Source organism: Podarcis raffonei, chromosome 4 (genome assembly GCF_027172205.1).
Source record: "Podarcis raffonei isolate rPodRaf1 chromosome 4, rPodRaf1.pri, whole genome shotgun sequence".
NCBI lineage: Eukaryota > Metazoa > Chordata > Lepidosauria > Squamata > Lacertidae > Podarcis > Podarcis raffonei.
The window spans coordinates 6,171,819-6,192,132 of NC_070605.1; the positions used below are offsets into that span (position 1 = coordinate 6,171,819).

General features: G+C 48.3%; 1 protein-coding gene across 9 annotated transcripts in view; it reads right to left on the reverse strand.

The window, feature by feature from the left end:
• Nucleotides 1-20,314, reverse strand: part of ARAP1 (ArfGAP with RhoGAP domain, ankyrin repeat and PH domain 1) — a 138,930-nt gene that overhangs the window by 9,857 nt on the left and 108,759 nt on the right. For 7 of the 9 annotated variants that reach the window (XM_053385330.1, XM_053385333.1, XM_053385335.1 and 4 more), the window contains 11 exons: nt 19,582-19,777; nt 17,054-17,099; nt 16,449-16,612; nt 15,710-15,928; nt 11,300-11,405; nt 9,958-10,105; nt 7,301-7,387; nt 5,339-5,407; nt 3,920-4,037; nt 2,283-2,396; nt 181-323 (listed from right to left, as the gene is read on the reverse strand). In XM_053385330.1, coding sequence (XP_053241305.1) covers nt 181-323; nt 2,283-2,396; nt 3,920-4,037; nt 5,339-5,407; nt 7,301-7,387; nt 9,958-10,105; nt 11,300-11,405; nt 15,710-15,928; nt 16,449-16,612; nt 17,054-17,099; nt 19,582-19,777 — 1,410 coding nt within the window. The remainder of the gene's footprint in view (nt 1-180; nt 324-2,282; nt 2,397-3,919; nt 4,038-5,338; nt 5,408-7,300; nt 7,388-9,957; nt 10,106-11,299; nt 11,406-15,709; nt 15,929-16,448; nt 16,613-17,053; nt 17,100-19,581; nt 19,778-20,314) is intronic. The other 2 variants (XM_053385336.1, XM_053385334.1) reach the window with 1 other exon arrangement.

Here is a 20,314-nt window from a genome sequence, read left to right on the forward strand (position 1 = left end):
AATGTAGGTCTTTCAAGACCGGTGCTGACCTGGGCTCCTCCCCCAATTGCAAAATGGGAATCAAGTGTCTGGGAGTCACCATGGCCCCTGCCAGTCACATAATGTGGGCACAACTCTCAAAACAGGCAGGCGACGGGGCTGGCGCCCAGAGAGGGTTGTCAAGGGGACCTCTGCACGTACCCGGACTTCCTTATAGAGGCGCAGGCAGTTGCTGTTGAGGATGAAGTATCGGTCGTGGAAGCCGGTGCTGAGCCCCACGCCCAGCACATTCTTCTCCTCCCGGAACTTCATCATGCCATGCTTGCTGTCGCCCACCTTGCTGGCTGGGGAAGAACAAGGGAATCAGGAAGCTGGGATGGGGTGCCAAGGGCCTGAGGACTAGCGCCATGGCAAGGCTTATGGGGGCAACGGAGGAGGGAGGCGGCTTTCTTCAGCTTGCAAACCGCCTTGGGTATTGTAAAATAGAAAGACGGTACACAAATTTAAAGTGATGATGACGATGACTGGATTTTTTAAAAAAAAATCACTGTACTTTTCCGTGTACGACTTTTTTTTTTACTCTAAAATAATGTTTAAAATCTGAGCTCGTCTTATACACAGATAGTATCTCCCCCTACATTTTCTTAAATCGGAGTTCCCAAAAACAGGGGGAGTCTTATAGACGGAAAAATACGGCATGCCATGATTTTATTTCGTAGACAAATCAGGGTCGTTCAGTGACACTTCCTCTTTGCCAGGCAGCAGTTTACAAACTTCAGTCATATCCCCACTTATTTGCCTTTCCCCTAACCTGAAAAGCCCCAAACGCTGAAACCTTTCTTTGTAGGGGAGTCCGTATGGTGGCAGTTCATGCATTGCGACTTGCTATTACCGTATTTTTCGTTCTATAGGGCGCACCGGCCCATAGGACGCACCTCGTTTTTTGGGGGGGGAGAAATGAATTAAAAAAAAATATTCCCCCCCCCAGCCGCGGCTGCCGCCCCAAGCCTTGCGCACACCTGCCCGAAGCACGGGGCACCCTCCGGAGGGCTCCGCATGCTTCGGGCTACAGGCTGCCGCCCCAAGTCTTGCGCGCCCGGCGGGAGCTCCCACTGGGCGCGCAAGGTTTGCGAACACTCGCCCGAAGCACGGGGAGCCCTCCGGAGGGCTCCCCATGCTTCGGGCGACAGGCTGCCGCCCCAAGCCTCACGCACCCATCAGGACCTCCCGCTGGGCGCACAAGGCTTGCAGACACTCGCCCGAAGCACGGAGAGCACTCCGGAGGGCTCCCCGTGCTTCGGGCGACAGGTTGCCGCGCCAAGCCTCGCGCACTCCCGCCGGGCGCGCAAGGCTTGTGGACACTTGCCGGGGCTGCAGGCTGCTGCCCGCAAGCCTTGTGAGCCCGCGGGAACTCCCGCCGGGCTTGCAAGGCTTGCGGATAGCTTCCTGAAGCCTGGAGAGCGAGAGGGGTCGGTGTGCACCGATGCCTCTCGCTCTCCAGGCTTCAGCGAAAGCCTACATTCGCACCATAGGACGCACACACATTTCCCCTTCATTTTTTTGGGGGGGGGGAGTGCGTCCTATGGTGCGAAAAATACGGTATTTTCACTGAGGGTAGTTTCGTAATTCTTGATTGCAGTTGCTATGAGTTAATTTCCGTTCAATTGCTGTTTGCCAATATTTTGAGACTTAATTGCATTGTGTACTATTGCGACCTAGTGGATTATTGAACATTACGTCGTTCGATACAAGTTCCTTTTTTTAAAATTATGACATCGTTATATTGGGTCAGATTATTACAAGATGGGTGATCTTTGCTGTCTGTTTTGCTGCTGCAAACCTCATGTGTATAGTAATAAGAGAAGAGGCACAGTGGAATCTGGGTTCTCAAATGTCATCCGTTCCGGAAGACCGTTCGACTTCCGAAACGTTCGAAAACCGAGGCGCAAAGGGCAGTCTGCAAATTCAATAGAGAAAATTGAAAAATAACTCAGCGGAAGCCATTCGAAAATGGAAGCATTTACTTCCGGGTTTTCAGCGTTTGGGTTCCGAAACTATTCGAGAACCGAGGTACCACTGTATACAAATTAAAAGCGGGAAAATGAAATGAAATAACCGTCTTTTGATATGGGCAGTTTTGTTTCCAGCTCCTTTCCTAAAAATAATGGAATTCGCTGCACCCCGGGGTCCATGTCTTCTCTGTGCTCTCTGTTACAAACCCCGGGGTCTCGCTCCTGGTCGGTGCCCAGGTCTGCCCCTTCCCCCTGGGTGGCAATGGGCTTCCTCTGCCCCTGCCTACCTACCTAGATAGAGCAGCATGTTCTCCATCGAGAGCTGCTTTTTCACCACCAGGTAGCTGTCCTTGCCCAGGCTGTGCAAGATGGGAAGGACCTTCTCACTGTAGTGCAAAGGCCGTTCTGCGTGCGAGAGAGAGAAAGAAAGAGAGAAACAGGAGGGTAAATTAGACTTTCCAATGAGAAAATACAGAAACAGAGAGAGAGGAGTGGCGGAAAAACACAGGGACGTACAGGCATACCTCTGCGGCAGTGTTAGAAACAAAGATGTGTAAGCTAGGTGCCAATAATAATAATAATATATTTTATTTATATCCTGCCCTGGGCACAGAGCAGCTAACAACAATAAAAGTAACACAGCATTCTAAAATCAATTCATTCTAAAATCAATTCAAAATCAAATTAATAGCAACCATTGGGCTAGATTTCTATGAGGATTATCAAAGGAGGGGGTCAGACTGTGCCTTGGCCAAAGGCCTGGTGGAACAGCTCTGTCTTGCAGGCCCTGCGGAAAGATGTCATGTCCTTAAACCAGGGTTACAGTCACCAAAACAGAATGCCTGGTGGCCATTTTTTGGATCAGATGGCCACAAACGTAGCATTTTTCAATGGGACTTTTTGGTTCCTGAAATGCCTTCCGATTGCACAGATAAAAGAGAACGGGATTCTACAGGATGCGGAATTAGTGTGTGAAAACAGTCCAGAAGTTTTTAATGCCTGTGTTTTAATTCTGTTGAGAGCTGCCCAGAGTGGCTGGGGAAACCCAGCCACATGGGCGGGGTATAAATTATTATTGTTATTTTTATTATTATTATTATTATTATTATTATTATTATTATTATTATTCAAGGATTCCCAGGCATGCACCTCTACATAGGTGCCATCCTGACACCCAGGCATCTTCACTTGGTCGGAAGTGGCCAACAGCCAGGTACAAATGCGCCTGGCGAATTTTGAACGCTGTACTGTGGGTTCGGTTCCAGACCACTGCAAGTTAGCAAATATTGGAATAAAGTGAGCCACAACATTTTTATTTGTTGCTTTCCCAGTGCATATAAAAAGTTGGGTAAAGGGTAAAGGGTAAAGGGACCCCTGACCATTAGGTCCAGTCATGGCTGACTCTGGGGTTGCGGCACTCATCTCGCTTTATTGGCTGAAGGAGCCGGCGCACAGCTTCCGGGTCATGTGGCCAGCATGACGAAGCCGCTTCTGGAGAACTGTTTGTTTGTTTGTTTGGGTTTTTTTAAAAAATGTTTATATTTATATTCAGTGTTAGCCGGGGAGGGTGGGGTATAAATAAATTATTATTATTATTATTATTATTATTATTATTATTATTATTATTATGCGGACCGTCCATTGAGCCTCGGTTGTCGAACGTTTCAGAACTCGAACCGTCTTCTGGAGCGGATTACATTTGACAACCAAGGCGCCACTGTACAAGCGTGGGGACAGCTGCAGTTCTGATTGGGCAAAAGCCCCTTCCAACATCACGGCAGAAGAAAACCCGCAGCAGAGTTTAGGCAGGGGGCCACCAGAGAGGAGCATCTTTCACGGCACTTCTGAGGGGGGGCACTCCGATTGGGGTGGGTCTGCCCCAAGGACGAGGATGCTCTGAGCACCAGAAGTCCCCAGAGGATGCCTACCTGCCTCCTCCCGCTCGTTGACCTCGAAGCAGCTCCAGAACTCTTTCTCCTTCATGACGATTTTCCGCCGGTCCAAGATTTCGAAGGTCAGCTCTTCCGCAGTCATGGTGGCCGGGATCTGGAGGCGGAGAGGGGTGTGTGTGTGAATAAAGGACCTTCCAGAGATGATACGATACGATAATCTTTATTGTCATTGTCCCATACAGAACAACGAAATTGAAAAAATCTACATCAGACATTCAAAAACCAACAAGCCTGCTATCCCAGCTCTCCTAGCCTATTTAGCCCCCTAAAAACTCTGATACCCCATTTTTAAATACAATATACTCCCATAGAGACTACCTTACACTGCGTTTAAAACCAAAATTGCATTTGGATAGAAACTGTTTCTCAGGTGGCTAGTCCTAGTCTTTATAACCCTGGACCTTCTTCCAGAAGGCAGAAGCTGAAAGAGATAATTTCCGGGGTGCGCACTATCCTGCGCTATCTCTGCAGCTTTCTTATGGCCCCTGGAAGCGTAGATTTGATCCAAGGAGGGAAGCGTGCACCCAATTATTCTCTCCGCAGTCTTTGCAACCCTGGACAGCATTGCTTTTTCCCTGACCGTGCAGCTCCCAAACCACACACACAGACCAGAAGTTAATACACTCTCAACAGCACGATGGTAAAATGCCATCAACAGGTCCTTTGAGAGATTGTTTTTCCGAAGGAAAATATAACCTCTGCTGTGCTCTCTTCATCAGGTCTTTGCTGTCTTCTCCCCAGGTTAGGTCAAAGAAGAAGGTGGTAGCCTAATGCGATGGGTCACAGTGGCTGACATCACAACCGCCAGCTTTAATAGCCATTGGAGAGGCATCCTGGGAGACCAGGATTCGAATTCCTCACTTGGCTCAGCGGGCAAGTCGATGCCTGCCAGCCTAACACACCTTAAAGGATTCTAATTTTAAACGCAGTATAAGGAGTCTCTATAGGAATATATTGTATTTTAAAATGGGGTTTCAGAGTTTTTAGGGGTTTTTGAATGTCTTATGTAGATTTTTCAATTTCATTGTTCTGTATGGGACAATGACAATAAAGATTATCGTATCGCATTCATGTTTTTATACTGTATTTTATGCTGCTTCTACAATTAAGTGTTTTAAATTTGTTGTTAGCTTCCCTGAGCCCGGTTTTCTGAACCAGGGAAGGGCAGGGTATAAATAAATTATTATTATTATTGTTGTTGTTGTTATTATTATTATTTCTCGTTTCCCATCCCTGCCAACACACAGCCAATGTCCCACCACTGTGCTACCCCCATGGCTTGCCAAGAGAGGCCGGTTTCTCTCCCACCAGGGACATCAGCCGCCAAGTGGGCTGCCTCCTCCCTGTGCGACCGAACCCTTCCCGGGTCTCCTCTCCCGCCCTCCCTCCACACACCTTGATATGCTGCTCTGCTTCCGTCTTCTTCTCCTCCAGGTACACTGTGCAGATGAAGTCTCCGGCTTGCTGGGTGGAGAAGGAAGCCAGGTCAAAAAGGCAGAAGGTCCCGGGCATTCCAGGCGCTGCTGGACTACAACTCCCAGCAGCCCCAGAAGCCAGGGATGATGGGAGCTGGAGTCCAGAACATATATTTAGTAGAACGGAGGATTGCTGCCGAGAATGAAAGCTCTGGGCAAAGGCCTTAAACTGGACATTGCATTGAAAACAACCTTAGAAGTTGCATTTAATTTCCTGTCCCCATCTTCATCCAGAAGAACAAGTGTGGTACCAGCACATGCAATTGAGGAGGGTTTTGCCAGGCTGTCGCCAGCTCCCCATCAACACAACTGCCTGGACCCAGGGTCTGGAGGCGGTTGGAGGAAGGATGGCGGCTAACAGATTGAGGCTGGATCCTGACAAGACAGAAGTACTCTTTTTGGGGGACAGGGGGCAGGTGGGTATAGAGGACTCCCTTGCCCTGAATGGGCTAACTGTGCCCCTGAAGGACCAGGTGCGCAGCCTGGGAGTCATTTTGGACTCACAGCTGTCCATGGAGGCGCAGGTTAATTCTATGTCCAGGGTAGCTGTTTATCAGCTCCATCTGGTACGCAGGCTGAGACCCTCCCTGCCCGCAGACTGTCTCGCCACAGTGGTGCATGCTCTGGTTATCTCCCGCTTGGACTACTGCAATGTGCTCTATGTGGGGCTACCTTTGAAGGTGACCCAGAAACTGCAATTAATCCAGAATGCGGCAGCTAGACTGGGGACTGGGAGAGGCCACCGAGACCACATAACACCGGTCCTGAAAGACCTACACTGGCTCCCAGTACGTTTCCGAGCACAATTCAAAGTGTTGGTGCTGACCTTTAAAGCCCTCAACGGCTGCGGCCCAGTAGACCTGAAGCAGCGTCTCCACCCTCATCGTTCTGCCCGGACGCTGAGGCCCAGCACCAAGGGTCTTCTGGCAGTTCCCTCGCTGCAAGAACCCAAGTTACAGGGAACCAGGCAGAGGGCCTTCTCGGTAGTGGCACCCGCCCTGTGGAACGCCCTCCCATCAGATGTCAAAGAAATAAACAACTATCTGACTTTTAGAAGACATCTGAAGGCAGCCCTGTTTAGGGAAGATTTTAATATTTGATGAATTATTGCATTTTGATATTTTGATGGAAGCCACCCAGAGTGGCTGGGGAAACCCAGCCAGATGGGCGGGGTATAAATAATAAAAATGGTTATTATCAAGATTGGTGCAGAGAAAAAGAAAAAGGCATGGCCGGCCAAGTGGTGCCAAAGAAGGACAGAACTTTTTTCATGTATGCTACAACAGCAGCAAGAATACTCATCGCAAAGTATTGGAAGACGCAAGATCTACCCACTCTGGAAGAATGGCAGATGAAACTAATTGACTGTATGGGATTGGCAGAAATGACCGGCAGAATCCGTGACCAGGGAGAAGAGTCGGCAGAAGAAGATTGGAAAAAATTTAAGGACTATTTACAGAAATATTGCAAAATTAAGGAATGCTGAATGATGTTGGATTGAAACTGAGTGGTTTCTAGCTGTAATGACATAAAGGAATATGGATGAAAAAAAAGGGTTTGGATAGAAAATAAGGTGATATTATAAGCTGTAATGCTTTAAGGTAAGGACTTGCTGAACAAAGAATTTAAAAGGGAATACAAGAAGGGGGGTATGAGGAGGTCAGAGAAATATGTTATTGAAAAGATTGTATTTTGAACTATATGTCTTTTTAAAAAAAATTTGTTTGTTTTTTGTTTGTATAAAAAATTGAAAATCTTAATAAATATCCTTAAAAAAAAAAAAGATTGGTGCAGAGAAGGAGTGAGGGAGGGCAGCCTTGTTATTCTGCCTTTGCTTGCCCGCCTGGCTGGCCGGCCCAACCCTAGCCCTGCCCCATCTCACCTGCGTCGCACTAGAGGAACCGGCCTCACGCATCTTCATGATGGCGGTGATTTCCTCCTGCTGCTTCCTCATCTCCGCCTCGTCCACCTGCCGAGCATTTGAGAAAGAGAGAGAAGACTAAAGAGGAGAAAGCAAGCAGTAGGGTGGGGGAGGCCAAGGCTTCGCTTCTGCCAGGAAGGAAAGTGAGTGGCAAAATGTTCCAACGGGAATCCAGAAAAACGGCAGTGGCCATTTCAGGTGAGTAAGGAAACACAGCCTTGCTTCTTCCCTCGACACGTTTCGAGCAAACCTCTTGTTCACGTGCAATCCATTGCCTTTGCAGCGCAGAGAGAAGAAACTTCTACTCTGCTGCAGCAAAACATGTTCGGATATAGTTCGGTTCCACCTTAAAAGGGAACAGGCATGACTGTTGTGTGTCACATGCCTGTTTACTTCCAGCACAGTCTCGCTGGGAACTCCTGTTTGTATATAGCTTTTGCATTGCTGCTGTTTTGCTGGAGACGAAGGGAAGCAGACATGTTTTCCATTTTCCTGAACTATGCTGAATAAAGTGCTGTACATTACGCTTACACATGTCTCTGTCCGCCTTTTCTGCTGTGAGAAGATTTACACACTCTGCTGACAGAGCGTGCATGGGTCTCTAAACATATCTGAGGCTTGTGTCGCTGATTGATGCTGTTTCCAAGGGAGACCGGTGATCGTCTGGCTGCCAGACAGTGGCTGGAGCCAGCTGGGGGCCTGCCTGATGCCCCCGTCTCCCCGGCAGTATCCCAACAAAACATGTCTCTCCCACATCGGACTCTCCAACCGCTTGGCTTCACCCCTGATGGCACACTTTTCCATTGTCTCTTGAGGCAGAAGCAGAGGGGAAGCACTTGAGAGCTCAGCTGATCCCCTCCAGCGTGCTGGGCAAGAAACCTCTTTGCATTTAAGGCGAGGCACAACCCCCTCAGGACCAGAGCAGGAATGGGAGCTGGGTGACCTGCCTTGGCCCTGGGGCTCGAGAGGGGAGCATGTCCTAAGAATGTGAGGGGAACGCCCTGAAGTTGACCAAAGGCCCCCTAAGCCTGTGCCCCCCTGTGAGATTCATTCAAACTATGTGTTCCATTCATTCAAACTATGGGCTCCATTCATTCAAACTATGGGTTTCATTCATTCAAACTATTTTTCGCTCCATAAGACACATTTTTTTCGTCCTAAAAAGTAAGGGGAAATGTCTGTGCGTCTTATGGAACGAATGCGTGGTCCCTGGAGCCAAATTGCCCAGGGGCAAAAAGCAGGTCGTGCTTTTTTTTTTTTTTAAGAAAGAGGGAAGGGGTTATCGAAAGGGAGCCCCTGAGCAGCTGATCGGCAAGCGATCAGGAAGGAGATAAGGGACGCTAGCAATAAAGGAGGCTGCTTGGGAGGGGGGAGGTAAAAGCACATGGATCCTCAGGATTTTTGCATTGGGTCACCCCAAATTCACCATCAGATCACATAGCATGTCCATGGCTATAGCCTGCACCAAAAAAATCACGCATCCACTGTTTCGTGGAGCCGCAATGGTGCAAAAACCTGGTTACAAAGCACGGATCCACATGGATTCTCAGGATTTTTGCATTGGGCTACCCCAAACTCACCGTCAAATCACATATCATGTCTGTGGCCACAGCATGAACCACAAAAATCATACATCCACTGTTTCATTCAGAATATTTTTTCCTTGTTTTCCTCCTCTAAAAACTAGGTGTGTCTTATGGTCAGGTGTGTCTTATGGAGCGAAAAATATGGTATGTGTTCCTTTGAGATTCATTCAAACTATGTGATTCGTCCAAACTACGTGATTCATTCAAACTACAGTTGTACCTCTGGTTACGGATTTAATTCGTAAACACTTTCGGGTTTCCTGCGGCCGTAACCTGAAGATTCTGTAACCTGGAGGTTACGCAACACGAGGTACCAACTATGGATGCTTTAGCCAAGATTCCTGCCTTGCAGGTCCCTTCCAACTCTACGATTCTATGATTCTACAACTATGCACTGTGTGAAGAAGGACTTTCTTTTACCTGTCCTGAGTCTTCCAGGATTCCCTGTCAGGTGCTCTTTCTCCAAGCAGGATATTGCCCGCCCTGGAGAGACCTCTGTGCCTCCTCCCATCCCAGTCCTGCCGAGTGACAGGCAGGGGGGTATGTCCCGTTGGAATATTCCATTCCACCTTAAGAACAGACATGTGGACTTGTTGTGTGTCACGTGTCTGTTTACATTCCAGCACAGTTTGCTGGGAACTTCCGTTTTGTGTATCGCTTTTGCTTTTAGCTGTTTTTGCTTTGGACACAAAGGAGATCAGAGATGTTTCCTTTTGTCCTGATGCATGCTGAATAAACTGCTTGTAAATATGCTCACACAGCTTCTCCTGCCACTTCTGTTGCGTAGCGTTTATTCTGATGAGTAGCGTGCCCCAGCTTCTGAAGCTAGGGTTGCTGGTGCTGCATTAAGGGCTGGAGATTGCCTGGCACACCGGCAGGTGGGCTGGAGCCAACTGGGGGCCTGCCAATTGCCCCCGTTTCCTTGGTTGCATGCCAACATGTCCCACTGGCAGCGCCACCCCTGACACTCCTCCAGCCTGTCCCCCCTCCCACCCCAGAGGGCGAGGCGTCTCCCCCCCCAGCCAAACGTACGCTGAAAATGTCCACGTAGCAGCGTATGAGGTCCTCCACCACGCGCCCCGCCTTGTAGTCCTTGCCGTCCGTCTGGAAGAGTGTCGGCCCAAAGACAATGGCCAGGTTGTGCGTGGTCATCTGGTTCATGTCCGAGAAGCACTGGACCCTGCGAGGGAGGCAAAGCGGCCGCTGGGAAACGGGGGGGCCCTTTCCCGCTCTCCGTCCAGCGAGAGAGAAGAGCCTCAAAGGGGCTGTCCCTGTAGGGGGGTGACGCCTTAGGCTAGGGGGTGGGAATATCTATCGATTTATTGGGGGGGCGTAATTTATTTTATTTCATTATTTGGATTTATTTTTTATTCTATTATTCATTTATTTGAAGGATTTATTTATATTAATATTTATTTATTTGGAGGATTTATTTAGTTCATTACTTCTTTGTTTGTTTGGAGGGTTTATTATTTATTTATTCAGGGGGGGCTACTTATTTTATTATTTATGCAACTTACTTGACTTATTATTTAGTTATTTTTTCGGACCACATGTTTGGTTGGTTTGTTATTTGTTTGTTTGTTTGGATGATTTGTTTAGTTTATTGAAGGGGTAATTTATTTTAATATTTATTTGCAGGCAGGGCCCTCCTCGCCCCACCCCCACCCCCATTTACATGCAATCAATATGTGTGTGAGACGACCCAGAAACATCATAAAGAAGTCCCTGAAACGTCTCTAAAATGGCAGAACAGGGGCAGACTGGGGTGTTTGCAGGCTTTTTCAACGGGTTTCAATTCTACATGTTTTCACTTATGCACATGGTACCTCAGAATGTAGCCCCCGTGTAAATATGGGGGGGCTGCCTGTATTTATTTGCAGGGCTTGTCCCACACTCTTCAGCCAAAAAGGCTCCCAGAGCAGCTTAACTTCTCCCCCCCAAAAAAAAACCAACAACACCCACGACACACAAGGGGAAAGGGATAGGGAGGGAAGAGGAAAAAGCAAAACTCAGGTGCCCATTTCTAACTTATTGCTCCTATAATGACCAGCTGGCCCAGTTCAGGGGCAGGAACCTCCAGCAAAGTGTGAAATGGGCCGCCTGCGTCCTTTTTCTCCTTCTGACGTAGCCGGATGGAATGGCTTCCCCCGGGTGACAACCGAGGGGGGGATGATGTCTGACTGACATCCGTCAGAGGCAGGCCTGGGTGTGGCAACCCAGGTGACTCTTGGCTTTGCTCCCTTGCAGCCACCCACCCACCGGGGACCTCTGCGTCCAAGCACCCCTCTCTGGCCAACTAGAGGGTGCAGAGGCAGGTCCAGCCAAGGTGGGTGGCGGAAGGGTGGCCTGAGACCTGCGACGCCCTTCTCACCTGTACAGGTGATTGATGAGCGCTTTCACCGTGGCTCTGTTGACGGCGGGGAGGCTGCTGAGGAGCTTCCGATAGCGGCCGACCTTCTCCTTGTCGTCTTCGATGGCTGGAAGGGCGAGAGAGAAGCAAATAAGAAATCAAGATAGCAAACTCGTAATAAAAGAAGGGAAATGGCTTATTGAATATTTACAGGTAAACTGCAAACAGATCAGAACATTGGTGGGATTATTGTAATAACCGGCAGTTTTATAAGAGTGGACCCTCTGGATACAAACTGAATTCGTTCTGGGGGTCCGTTCGCACCCCAAAAATTACGTAGAGGCGCGCTTCTGCGCATGCTCGTGCGGCAAAACCCAGAAGTATACACTTCCAGTTTGCCATGGCCGTAACCCGAAGATTCCGTATCCAGAGGGATACGTAAGTAGAGGTACGACTGTATATTTAAAGTAGATGAATGAAGGAGCAAATTAAGTTAATTTGGATATTAAAAATAAATTGAAGGAACTGCAGAAAGAGGGGGAAAGGAAGTCAAGTTTTGGAATGTGAAAATGATTGTACAATTACTGAAATGTTGACTATATGGAGATGGCAGAAATGACCGGCAGAATCCGTGACCAGGGAGAAGAGTTGATGGAAGAGGATTGGAAAAAGTTCAAGGATTATCTACAAAAATATTGTAAAATGTTTGAGTGTTAAAATGATGTGGGATGTGAAGGTAACATGGCATTTGGGATATGGTTAAAAGAGCTATGAAAAAAAGAATCTTAAAAAAGAGAAGGGGGGTATGACTAGAATAATATTATGTCAAAGTATATAAGGTGGAGTAAAGGACCAAGATAAGGGAAATTAGAGACATAATAAGTGAAAACATATAATTATAAATGAGGTTTGAAAGAGGGCTAGAATTTGCTGAATTTGACGGAATAAAGAGGAACACAAAAAAGGGAGATGTGAGGAGGTCAGGAAAGAGGGATATAGAACCTTGAAACTTAAAAGTGGATCTTTCTTTTTTCTTTTTTCTTTTCTTTACTAAGTGTGTATTTTCTGTTTTCTGTTTTCTGTTTTGATTTATGTGATTGTTTGATTTATGTGATTCTATGATTTCTATGTTTTGTAAAATCCTAATAAACATTTATTATATAAAAAAAAAAATTACTGAAATGTAAAAACCTGAAAAGCATAAATAAAATTTAAAAGAGAGAGAGATGCAAAGCCATGAGCAGGATTCTGGCAGGGACAGAGATGTCCCCAACATTGTGCTGGAAGGGAGCAGTGGCGTTTTGAGATGGAAAGTCTCTGCGAAGGAACATCCTTCAAGACCAGCTCCGTTCAGGCAGGGCAGGAAAATCTGGAGCCAGGAACAGCTCCAGATGCAGAAGGCAGCTAGCCAGAGCCAAGGTCCAGCCAGCTCCCTTTTCTGATATCCCGCCTAAGCCTGAATTGATGCACAGCAACATCCTCCATAGGAAACTGTGCCCAATAGCCGTGAGTGGTGTGGGAGCAGCCGATATAAAGGATGCAGCTACACATCACAGAAGTACAGAATTGTAGAGTTGGAAGGGACCCCAGGGGGTCATTTAGTCCAACCCCCTGCAACGGAAGAATCTTTTGCCCAATGTGAGACTCGAACTCATGACCCTGCAGTTAAGAGTCGCATGCTCTACCAACTGAGTTGCCAGACTGCTGTCTCTCCCAGGTCTTGAAAGATCGCCTGATACTGCATTCCAGGCAAGATAAATCAACTGACCTTAGCCTACAGCATATAGCTGGATTTCATAATCATAGAATGGTAGACTATATGGGTCATTCTCCTGATCCAGACAGCATCTTAAAAAGCAGAGACGTCACCTTGCCAACAAAGGTCCGTATAGTAAAAGCCATGGTTTTCCCAGTAGTGATGTATGGAAATGAGAGCTGGACTGGGAAAACCAGAAGGCTGATCACCGAAGAATTGATGCTTTTGAATTCTGGTGCTGGAGGAGACTCTTGAGAGTCCCATGGACTGCAAGAAGATCAAACCTCTCCATTCTGAAAGAAATCAGCCCTGAGTGCTCACTGGAAGGACAGATCCTGAAGCTGAGGCTCCAAGACTTTGGCCACCTCATGAGAAGAGAAGACTCCCTGGAGAAGACCCTGATGTTGGGAAAGATGGAGGGCAGAAGGAGAAGGGGACGACAAAGGACGAGATGGTGGGACAGTGTTCTCAAAGCTACCAGCATGAGTTTGACCAAACTGCGGGAGGCAGTGGAAGACAGGAGGGCCTGGTGTTCTCTGGTCCAGGGGTCACAAAGAGGCAGACATGACTAAACGACTAAACAACAACAACAACAAAAGCAAGGCTCTTCTTGTGTGTGTGGTTTATAGAAATAAAACATAAAAGCCAGACAATAAAAACCATTAACCAGGGCAAAAGGGTTAAAAACAGACTCTGAGTTCTGGCCAGAATGTCCCCGACAGCCTAACCTGAGTTTCAGGTGTCCCACAGCTGAGAAGGCAAAGTAGTATAATTAATTTTCAAATGTACATTTTCAGTCCTGTTGCAATAAAACAACAACCAGCAGGGGGCGCAAAAGTGATCTGTCTGTGCCGTATTATTCCCATGAGAAGTCAGAGATCCCAGGATTTAAGAAAGCAGGAGGGGCGTTTTTTCATAGCTAAAAAGCACCCTGAGCTGTTTCCAAGAGAAATAACTCTGGCTCCAAAAATAGGTGTGTGTTTCTTTAAGGAGGGACCGGCTGCTCTGAGATGCAGCGTGCGCTTTGAGCATTAAAAACTTTACCAACAGAGTCTGGGGGCATCAAGAACACCATTTCCCAGGCAACGAGGGTCTACGTCGGAGGAACTGGTTGCCCTGAAGTTGCCTGGCTCACCTCTGCCCTTTGCAAGGGTAAGATGGCCTCGGTCCAGGATACCTGAAGGAGCGTCTCCACCCCCATCGTCCAGCCTGGACACTGAGGTCCGGCTCCGAGGACCTTCTGGTGGTTCCCTCCCTGAGAGAAGTGAGGTTACAGGGACCCAGGCAGAGGACCTTCTCGGTGGTGGCACCCGCCCTGTGGAACGCCCTCCCACCAGATGTCAAAGAGAACAACAACTACCAGACTTTTAGAAGACATCTGAAGGCAGCCCTCTTTAGGGAAGCTTTTAATGTTTGATGCATTACTGTATTTTAATATTGTTGGAAGCCGCCCAGAGTCTCTGGGGAAACCCAGCCAGATGGGCGGGGTATAAATAATAAATAATAAATTATCATTATTATTATTATATTATAAGATGGGGGGCTGACAAGAAAGGGCTGGTGAAGTCATCCAACATTATTGGAAAAGCTGTCTAAGGACCCAAAAACCTCCGAGCTCAGTAAGAATATAAGAAAATGCTGCTGGATCTGGAGAGTGACCCACCCAGTCCAGAATCCTGTTCTCACAGGGGCCAAGCAGAGATCCTATAGGGAAACCCACAAGCAGGATTCGAACACAAGGCCCCCTTCCTGTGACTCCCAGCAACTGGGATTCAGGAGCATTGCTGGCTCTGGACATCGGAAGGGAAACATAGCCACTGCGGCTAGTAGCCATCAATAGAATGGTAGAGCTGGAAGGGACCCTCAGCGGTCATCTAGTCCAACCCCATGCGATGCAGCTGTGCCACACGGGGCTCGAACCTGCAACCATGGCGTTATCAGCCCCGTGCTCCAACCAGCCGAGCCATCTCCCTCCGTGGATTTGCCCAGTCCTCTCTAAAAGCCGCCCAAGTTCATTAAAGGTGAGGGTATTAATAGATGTCAAATTGTTTTTATTTGCAACAACAGTGGCAAGAGTATTGTTGGCCCAGAAATGGAAGCAAGAAGAAATTCTGACGAAAGAAGAATGGCAGACAAAATTAATGGACTATGCAGAATTAGATAAAATGACAGGAAGGATTCGAAACCTGCGGGACCAGAGATTTACAGAAGATTGGAAGAAGTATATGAATTATTTGAAGAGCAACTGCAATCAACAAATTATGCTACTAGGACTACAAGAAGTTTTGTAAGGAGAAATATATGGAATATTGCAAAGCAGATAAAGAATAGAAATATTAGTTATGAGATTTAAATGTAATAGTGAAAGTAAGAAATGTACATTAAGTGAATAGATTGGAAAATTTTCAGATGTGATTGATGGAAGTAAAAAAAACTGTATAAGGTGTATAAGGTATTGTTGAAAATGATATGTTAAAAATCTAATAAAAATGTATATAAATAAAAAATAAAAGCTGCCCAAGTTGGTGGCTGTCGCTGTCTCCTGTGGCAGGAGGTTCTGCAGTTTAACAACGGAGCGGCGCTTCTGTGGCTGCCATGTTGATGTCAACGAGGTTCAAGGGGCAGGCGCCTTCCTCGGAGGTTGAATCTGGGAGAGAAGGCCATCGTGCACCAACCTTTACCTGTTGCCTTCAGCCAGGCCGGGGAGGAATCTTTGGTGAAGAGCCCGTCTTCCACATCGCGGAAGAATCTCTTCAGGGTGTTGGCCACGTCGTCCACCTGGTGCTCCCCTTCCTTGAGTCGCACCCTGCGGGCGTCCTTGCGGAGGATCTCCAAGAGGCCCGTCGTCTTGGAGTTCTGTCCGCTCTTCCGATAGATTCCTTCTGAGGTCAGTCCTGGGGGAATAATAATAATAATAATAATAATAATAATAATAATAATTGCTGTCTGGTGCTAGAGAGAGAGGGAGCCATGTTGCAGTGCTCCGTGTGTGTTTATATGTAAATAAAGTATTAGCCAAAATGCTGAGTTGCGGAGGTCTGTTGCGCAAGCTGCAAAGACTCCGCGGATCCCTAAGTGTGCCGGTGTCTGTTGGCATCGGTCGCTGTGATGTTCGGGCTGAAGAAAGCTTTGAAGCTCCCGAACGATCAACTGATGGTTAAGACCAGTGAAAGGCAATTATGGAGTTGCGGCACTTCCAGGCCAAGGGAGTCGGCGTTTGTCCACAGACAGCTTTCTGGGTCATGTGGCCAGCAAGGAGCTCATGGTGGAACACACAGTTCTCTCCCCAACACACTCCAAATTCACCCTCAAAACAACCCTGTGAGGTAGGATAGGCTGAGAGAGAATGACTGGCCCAAGGTCACCTTGTAGGATTCAAGACTAAGTGTTCCCCAGCACACAAACCCAACGTACCGCACTGCGTGATATAATCGATGCATCGGTCCACAATGATGGGCACATCTGTGTCTGTGAGCTGCTGTTCGGACAAGGTGTCTCCCGAGCTTCCAGCCGCCTTTTGGATGGCGTTGACCCAACCCAGGAAGTCCAGTTTCCTCTCGCCTTGGATGTAGAGCGTCCTGGGGGAGATACGTCAGAAACCGGGTGTGAAAGACATATAAAAAGATTCCCTTCATTTTTAAGGTGGCGCGAGAGGCACAGTCCCACCGTGTCCCGAATTCTCGCGCCGCCCAGAGCGCTGCTGAAATTTGACAGCCCAAACTCCACCACTGGGCTGGACCACGTGATCTCTGCAGGTCTTTTATCATTTCTATCTTATTTCATTTAATACCCGGCATGTTCTGCTAGGCTGCAAAGGAATCATCAGCTGTTTCAACGTACTTTGGAAGTCGCCTGGATTTTGGCAGGGCAGGATGCAAAACATTTTATAACAAATGTGCAAAAGGAAATAACGTGGGGAATGGAGGAACAGAAGATCTGGTAACATAAGGCTTGCTTTTCAATTTTCATCCCATCCCAGGTTCCGTCCCATCCCACCACCCCAAAAAAAAAACATTTACCTTCTCCTCTCCACCAGCACGAGAACTTCATTGTCTCCCTGGATGGCTGTAAGGCAAAAACTGGCATTAATGCTTAGGGGTGCAACCTGCCGTTGGTTTGAATGGTGTCAGGGATTGGAAAGAAGATTCCACATGGGCATTGGGAGAAGTGGGCTTGGAAGATGTGGGGCTCGGTGATGTGGGGGAACCTGTGACAGCCAGGAGAAGAGGGTCAGAGTCAGGCGACGCTGCAGGACTGCAGAGCAAAGAACAGGTGCAAGTGGAAGAGAGAGGTCAGGCTGGTGGAGAGTCAAGAGTCCATTGTACTGTGAAGAGTGTATTAACTTATGGTCTGTGTGTGTGGTTTGGGAGCTGCACGGTCAGGGGAAAAGCAATGCTGTCCAGGGTTGCAAAGACTGCGGAGAGAATAATTGGGTGCACTCTTCCCACCTTGGATCAAATCTATGCTTCCAGGTGCCATAAGAAAGCTGCAGAGATAGCGCAGGATAGTGCGCACCCTGGAAGTGATACGTGATGGGATGAAGAACAGCCTTTAATGTCCTAATCAGTTAGTTGGGAGGAAGTGATAGTGCTGGGTACCTTCTTTGATGTTGGACATTGTTTTCAGAAAGTGAGGCATTGGGAGGGTGTGGCTAATGAATAATCTGTACAAAGGTAAAGGTAAAGGACCCCTGGACTGTTAAGTCCAGTCAAAGGCGACTATGGGGTTGTGGCGCTCATCTCGCTTTACTGGCCAAGGGAGCTGGCGTTTGTCCGCAGACAGCTTCCGGGTCATGTGGCCAGCAGGACTAAACCGCTTCTGGTGCAATGGGACACCGTGACGGAAACCAGAAATGCCCCCAATCCATAACAAACGCTACAATTCTACACACACACACACACACCCCTAAGATTTTCTGTTTTACAATTTAAAATACTCATTTTACATCCTTAAGGTATCAGTGACTTCCCCTGTCCGCCCTGTGGAACGCCCTCCCATCAGATGTCAAGAAAATAAACAACTATCAGACTTTTAGAAGACACCTGAAGGTAGCCCTGTTTAGGGAAGCTTTTAATGTGTGATGTTTTATTGTGTTTTTAATATTCTGTTGGTGGGCGCTCAGAGTGGCAGGGGAACCCAGCTAGGTGGGTGGGGTAATAATAATAATAATAATAATAATATGATGTGCCTTTTCTCAACATGTAAGTGTGCTTCGGACAATAAAGAGTTTGTTCCTCCCTCGAGGCATTCCTTGCCAACCTGGTGCCCACCAGATGTCTTGGACTACAACTCCCAGCGCCAGCACAGCTGCCCGGTGCCGTAGGAAGATGGCAGCACTGCTGTGTCGGACACGGCGGGTGATGGCAGTTGCAGTCCAAAATATCTTGAAGGCCTTAAGTAGGGGAAAGCCAGTTTAGAGGGTTGGCAAGTCAATGGGCTTCGGTTGGCGAGGGAGTGGGGGACGCGCGCTCCCCATTAGAAAAATCAACAATCATTTAAGACAGGGGTCAGCAAACTTTTTCAGCAGGGGGCCAGTCCACTGTCCCTCAGATCTTGTGGGGGGCCGGACTATATTTTGAGGGGGGAAATGAAGAAATCCCCATGCCCCACAAATAACCCAGAGATGCATTTTAAATAAAAGGACACATTCTACTCATGTAAAAACACGCTGATTCCCAGACCGTCCGTGGGCCGGATTTAGAAGGCGATTGGGGCCGGATCTGGCCCCTGAGCCTAAGTTTGCCTACCCATGGTTTAAGACTTTCAAAAAGTGAAAAGAACAACAGCAAAGAGATTGCCGTATTTTTCGCTCCATAGGACGCACTTTTCCCCCTCCAAAAATGAAGGGGAAATGTGTGTGCGTCTTATGGAGCGAATGCAGGGGGGAGGCAGGCAGGAAAAGCCGCCAAAAGCCGCACACAGGCTCCGCGCGGCTCTTGCGGGCTTTTCCCCAAGGAGGGAGAAGGGACTGACGCGGCCAGTCAGTCCCTTCTCCCTCCTCATAGAAAACCCCACAGGAGCCGCACGGAGCTTGTGTGTGGCTTTTGGCGGCTTTTCCAGGCTGTCTAGGCTTCCAAGGTAGCCGCCTGAAGGTGACTGAATGCACCTTGAACGGCACCTTGTTTTAGAGGGGGAGAACAAGGGGGGCAAATCTCCCCCTCTCTGCGCAGCGCCTCCTGCAGCTTCGCTGAAGGGGCGCTGGGCAGAGGGGGATAGAATTTTCTTTTCTTGTTCTCCCCCTCTAAAACAAGGTGTGTCCTATAGAGCGAAAAATACGGTAAACGTGGCATCAGGGTCGAAACCCCAACTGGAAAATGCTTTCAGCTCAAAAGGGGACAGTGGTATCAATAGGCAGTCTGCCATCAAAGCACAGATAACTCCTGGTTCAGAGCGCCCAACGAGGTATATTAGGGGAAAGGACGACTGGGTGGAGATGGAAAACTGCTTTGAGGATTTGTTCTGCCCAAGAGGAGGGGGTTCTGCTGGGATCCCTGGGAAAGCTTGGCACCCTGGCATTTCCCCTGCCCCCCAGCCCCCGGGTACTCACAGAGCTCCTGCAGCTTCCTCAGGTGCACGGCCTCCTCCTTCTCGCTGCCTTCCAGGTAGGCATAGAGGGTGCCCTGCGCCAGCGCAAACCAGCCCTCCTTGGCCCGCTCCAGGTTCAGGCCGCCTTTGTACTGCAGCCGCCCAAGGCGCTCAAAGTCATGGGAAAGCAAGCCATCGGCACCCGGGGGGACGAAGGACTGGAAGGAAATGCAACCAGCAGGCAAAGTGAAAAGGAGCGCCACGTTTGGGGAACAGGTGATAGTCAACCAAAGCAGGAACTGGAATACAGTGGACGCTCGGGTTGCAAACATGATCCATGTGGGATGCACATTCACAACCTGCAGCAGTGTGTCTGTACATGCGCATGTGTGGGTTGCGATTCGGCGCTTCTGCACAAAGCGTGATTTAGCGCTTCTGCGCATGTGTGACCGCCGAAACCCAGCGCATCTGTAACCCTAAAAAATGCAACCCAGGTATGACTGTATGTGCAGCCAATGAAAAATGAGGAATGGGGGTGGGAATTAATGATATGGGAAGAGAAATATCATAGAAGGGGCCTGGGAAGTCAACTTTTAAACTAGTACCTTGGTTCTCAAACGCCTTGGTTCCCAAATGCCAAAACCTGGAGGTAAGTGTTCCAGTTTTCAAACCGTTTTCGGAAGCCGAACGTCCGATGTGGCTGTCGGCTATTGTTTCTGGGGCGCCTGCCCCAATCAGAAGTTGCGCTTGGTTTT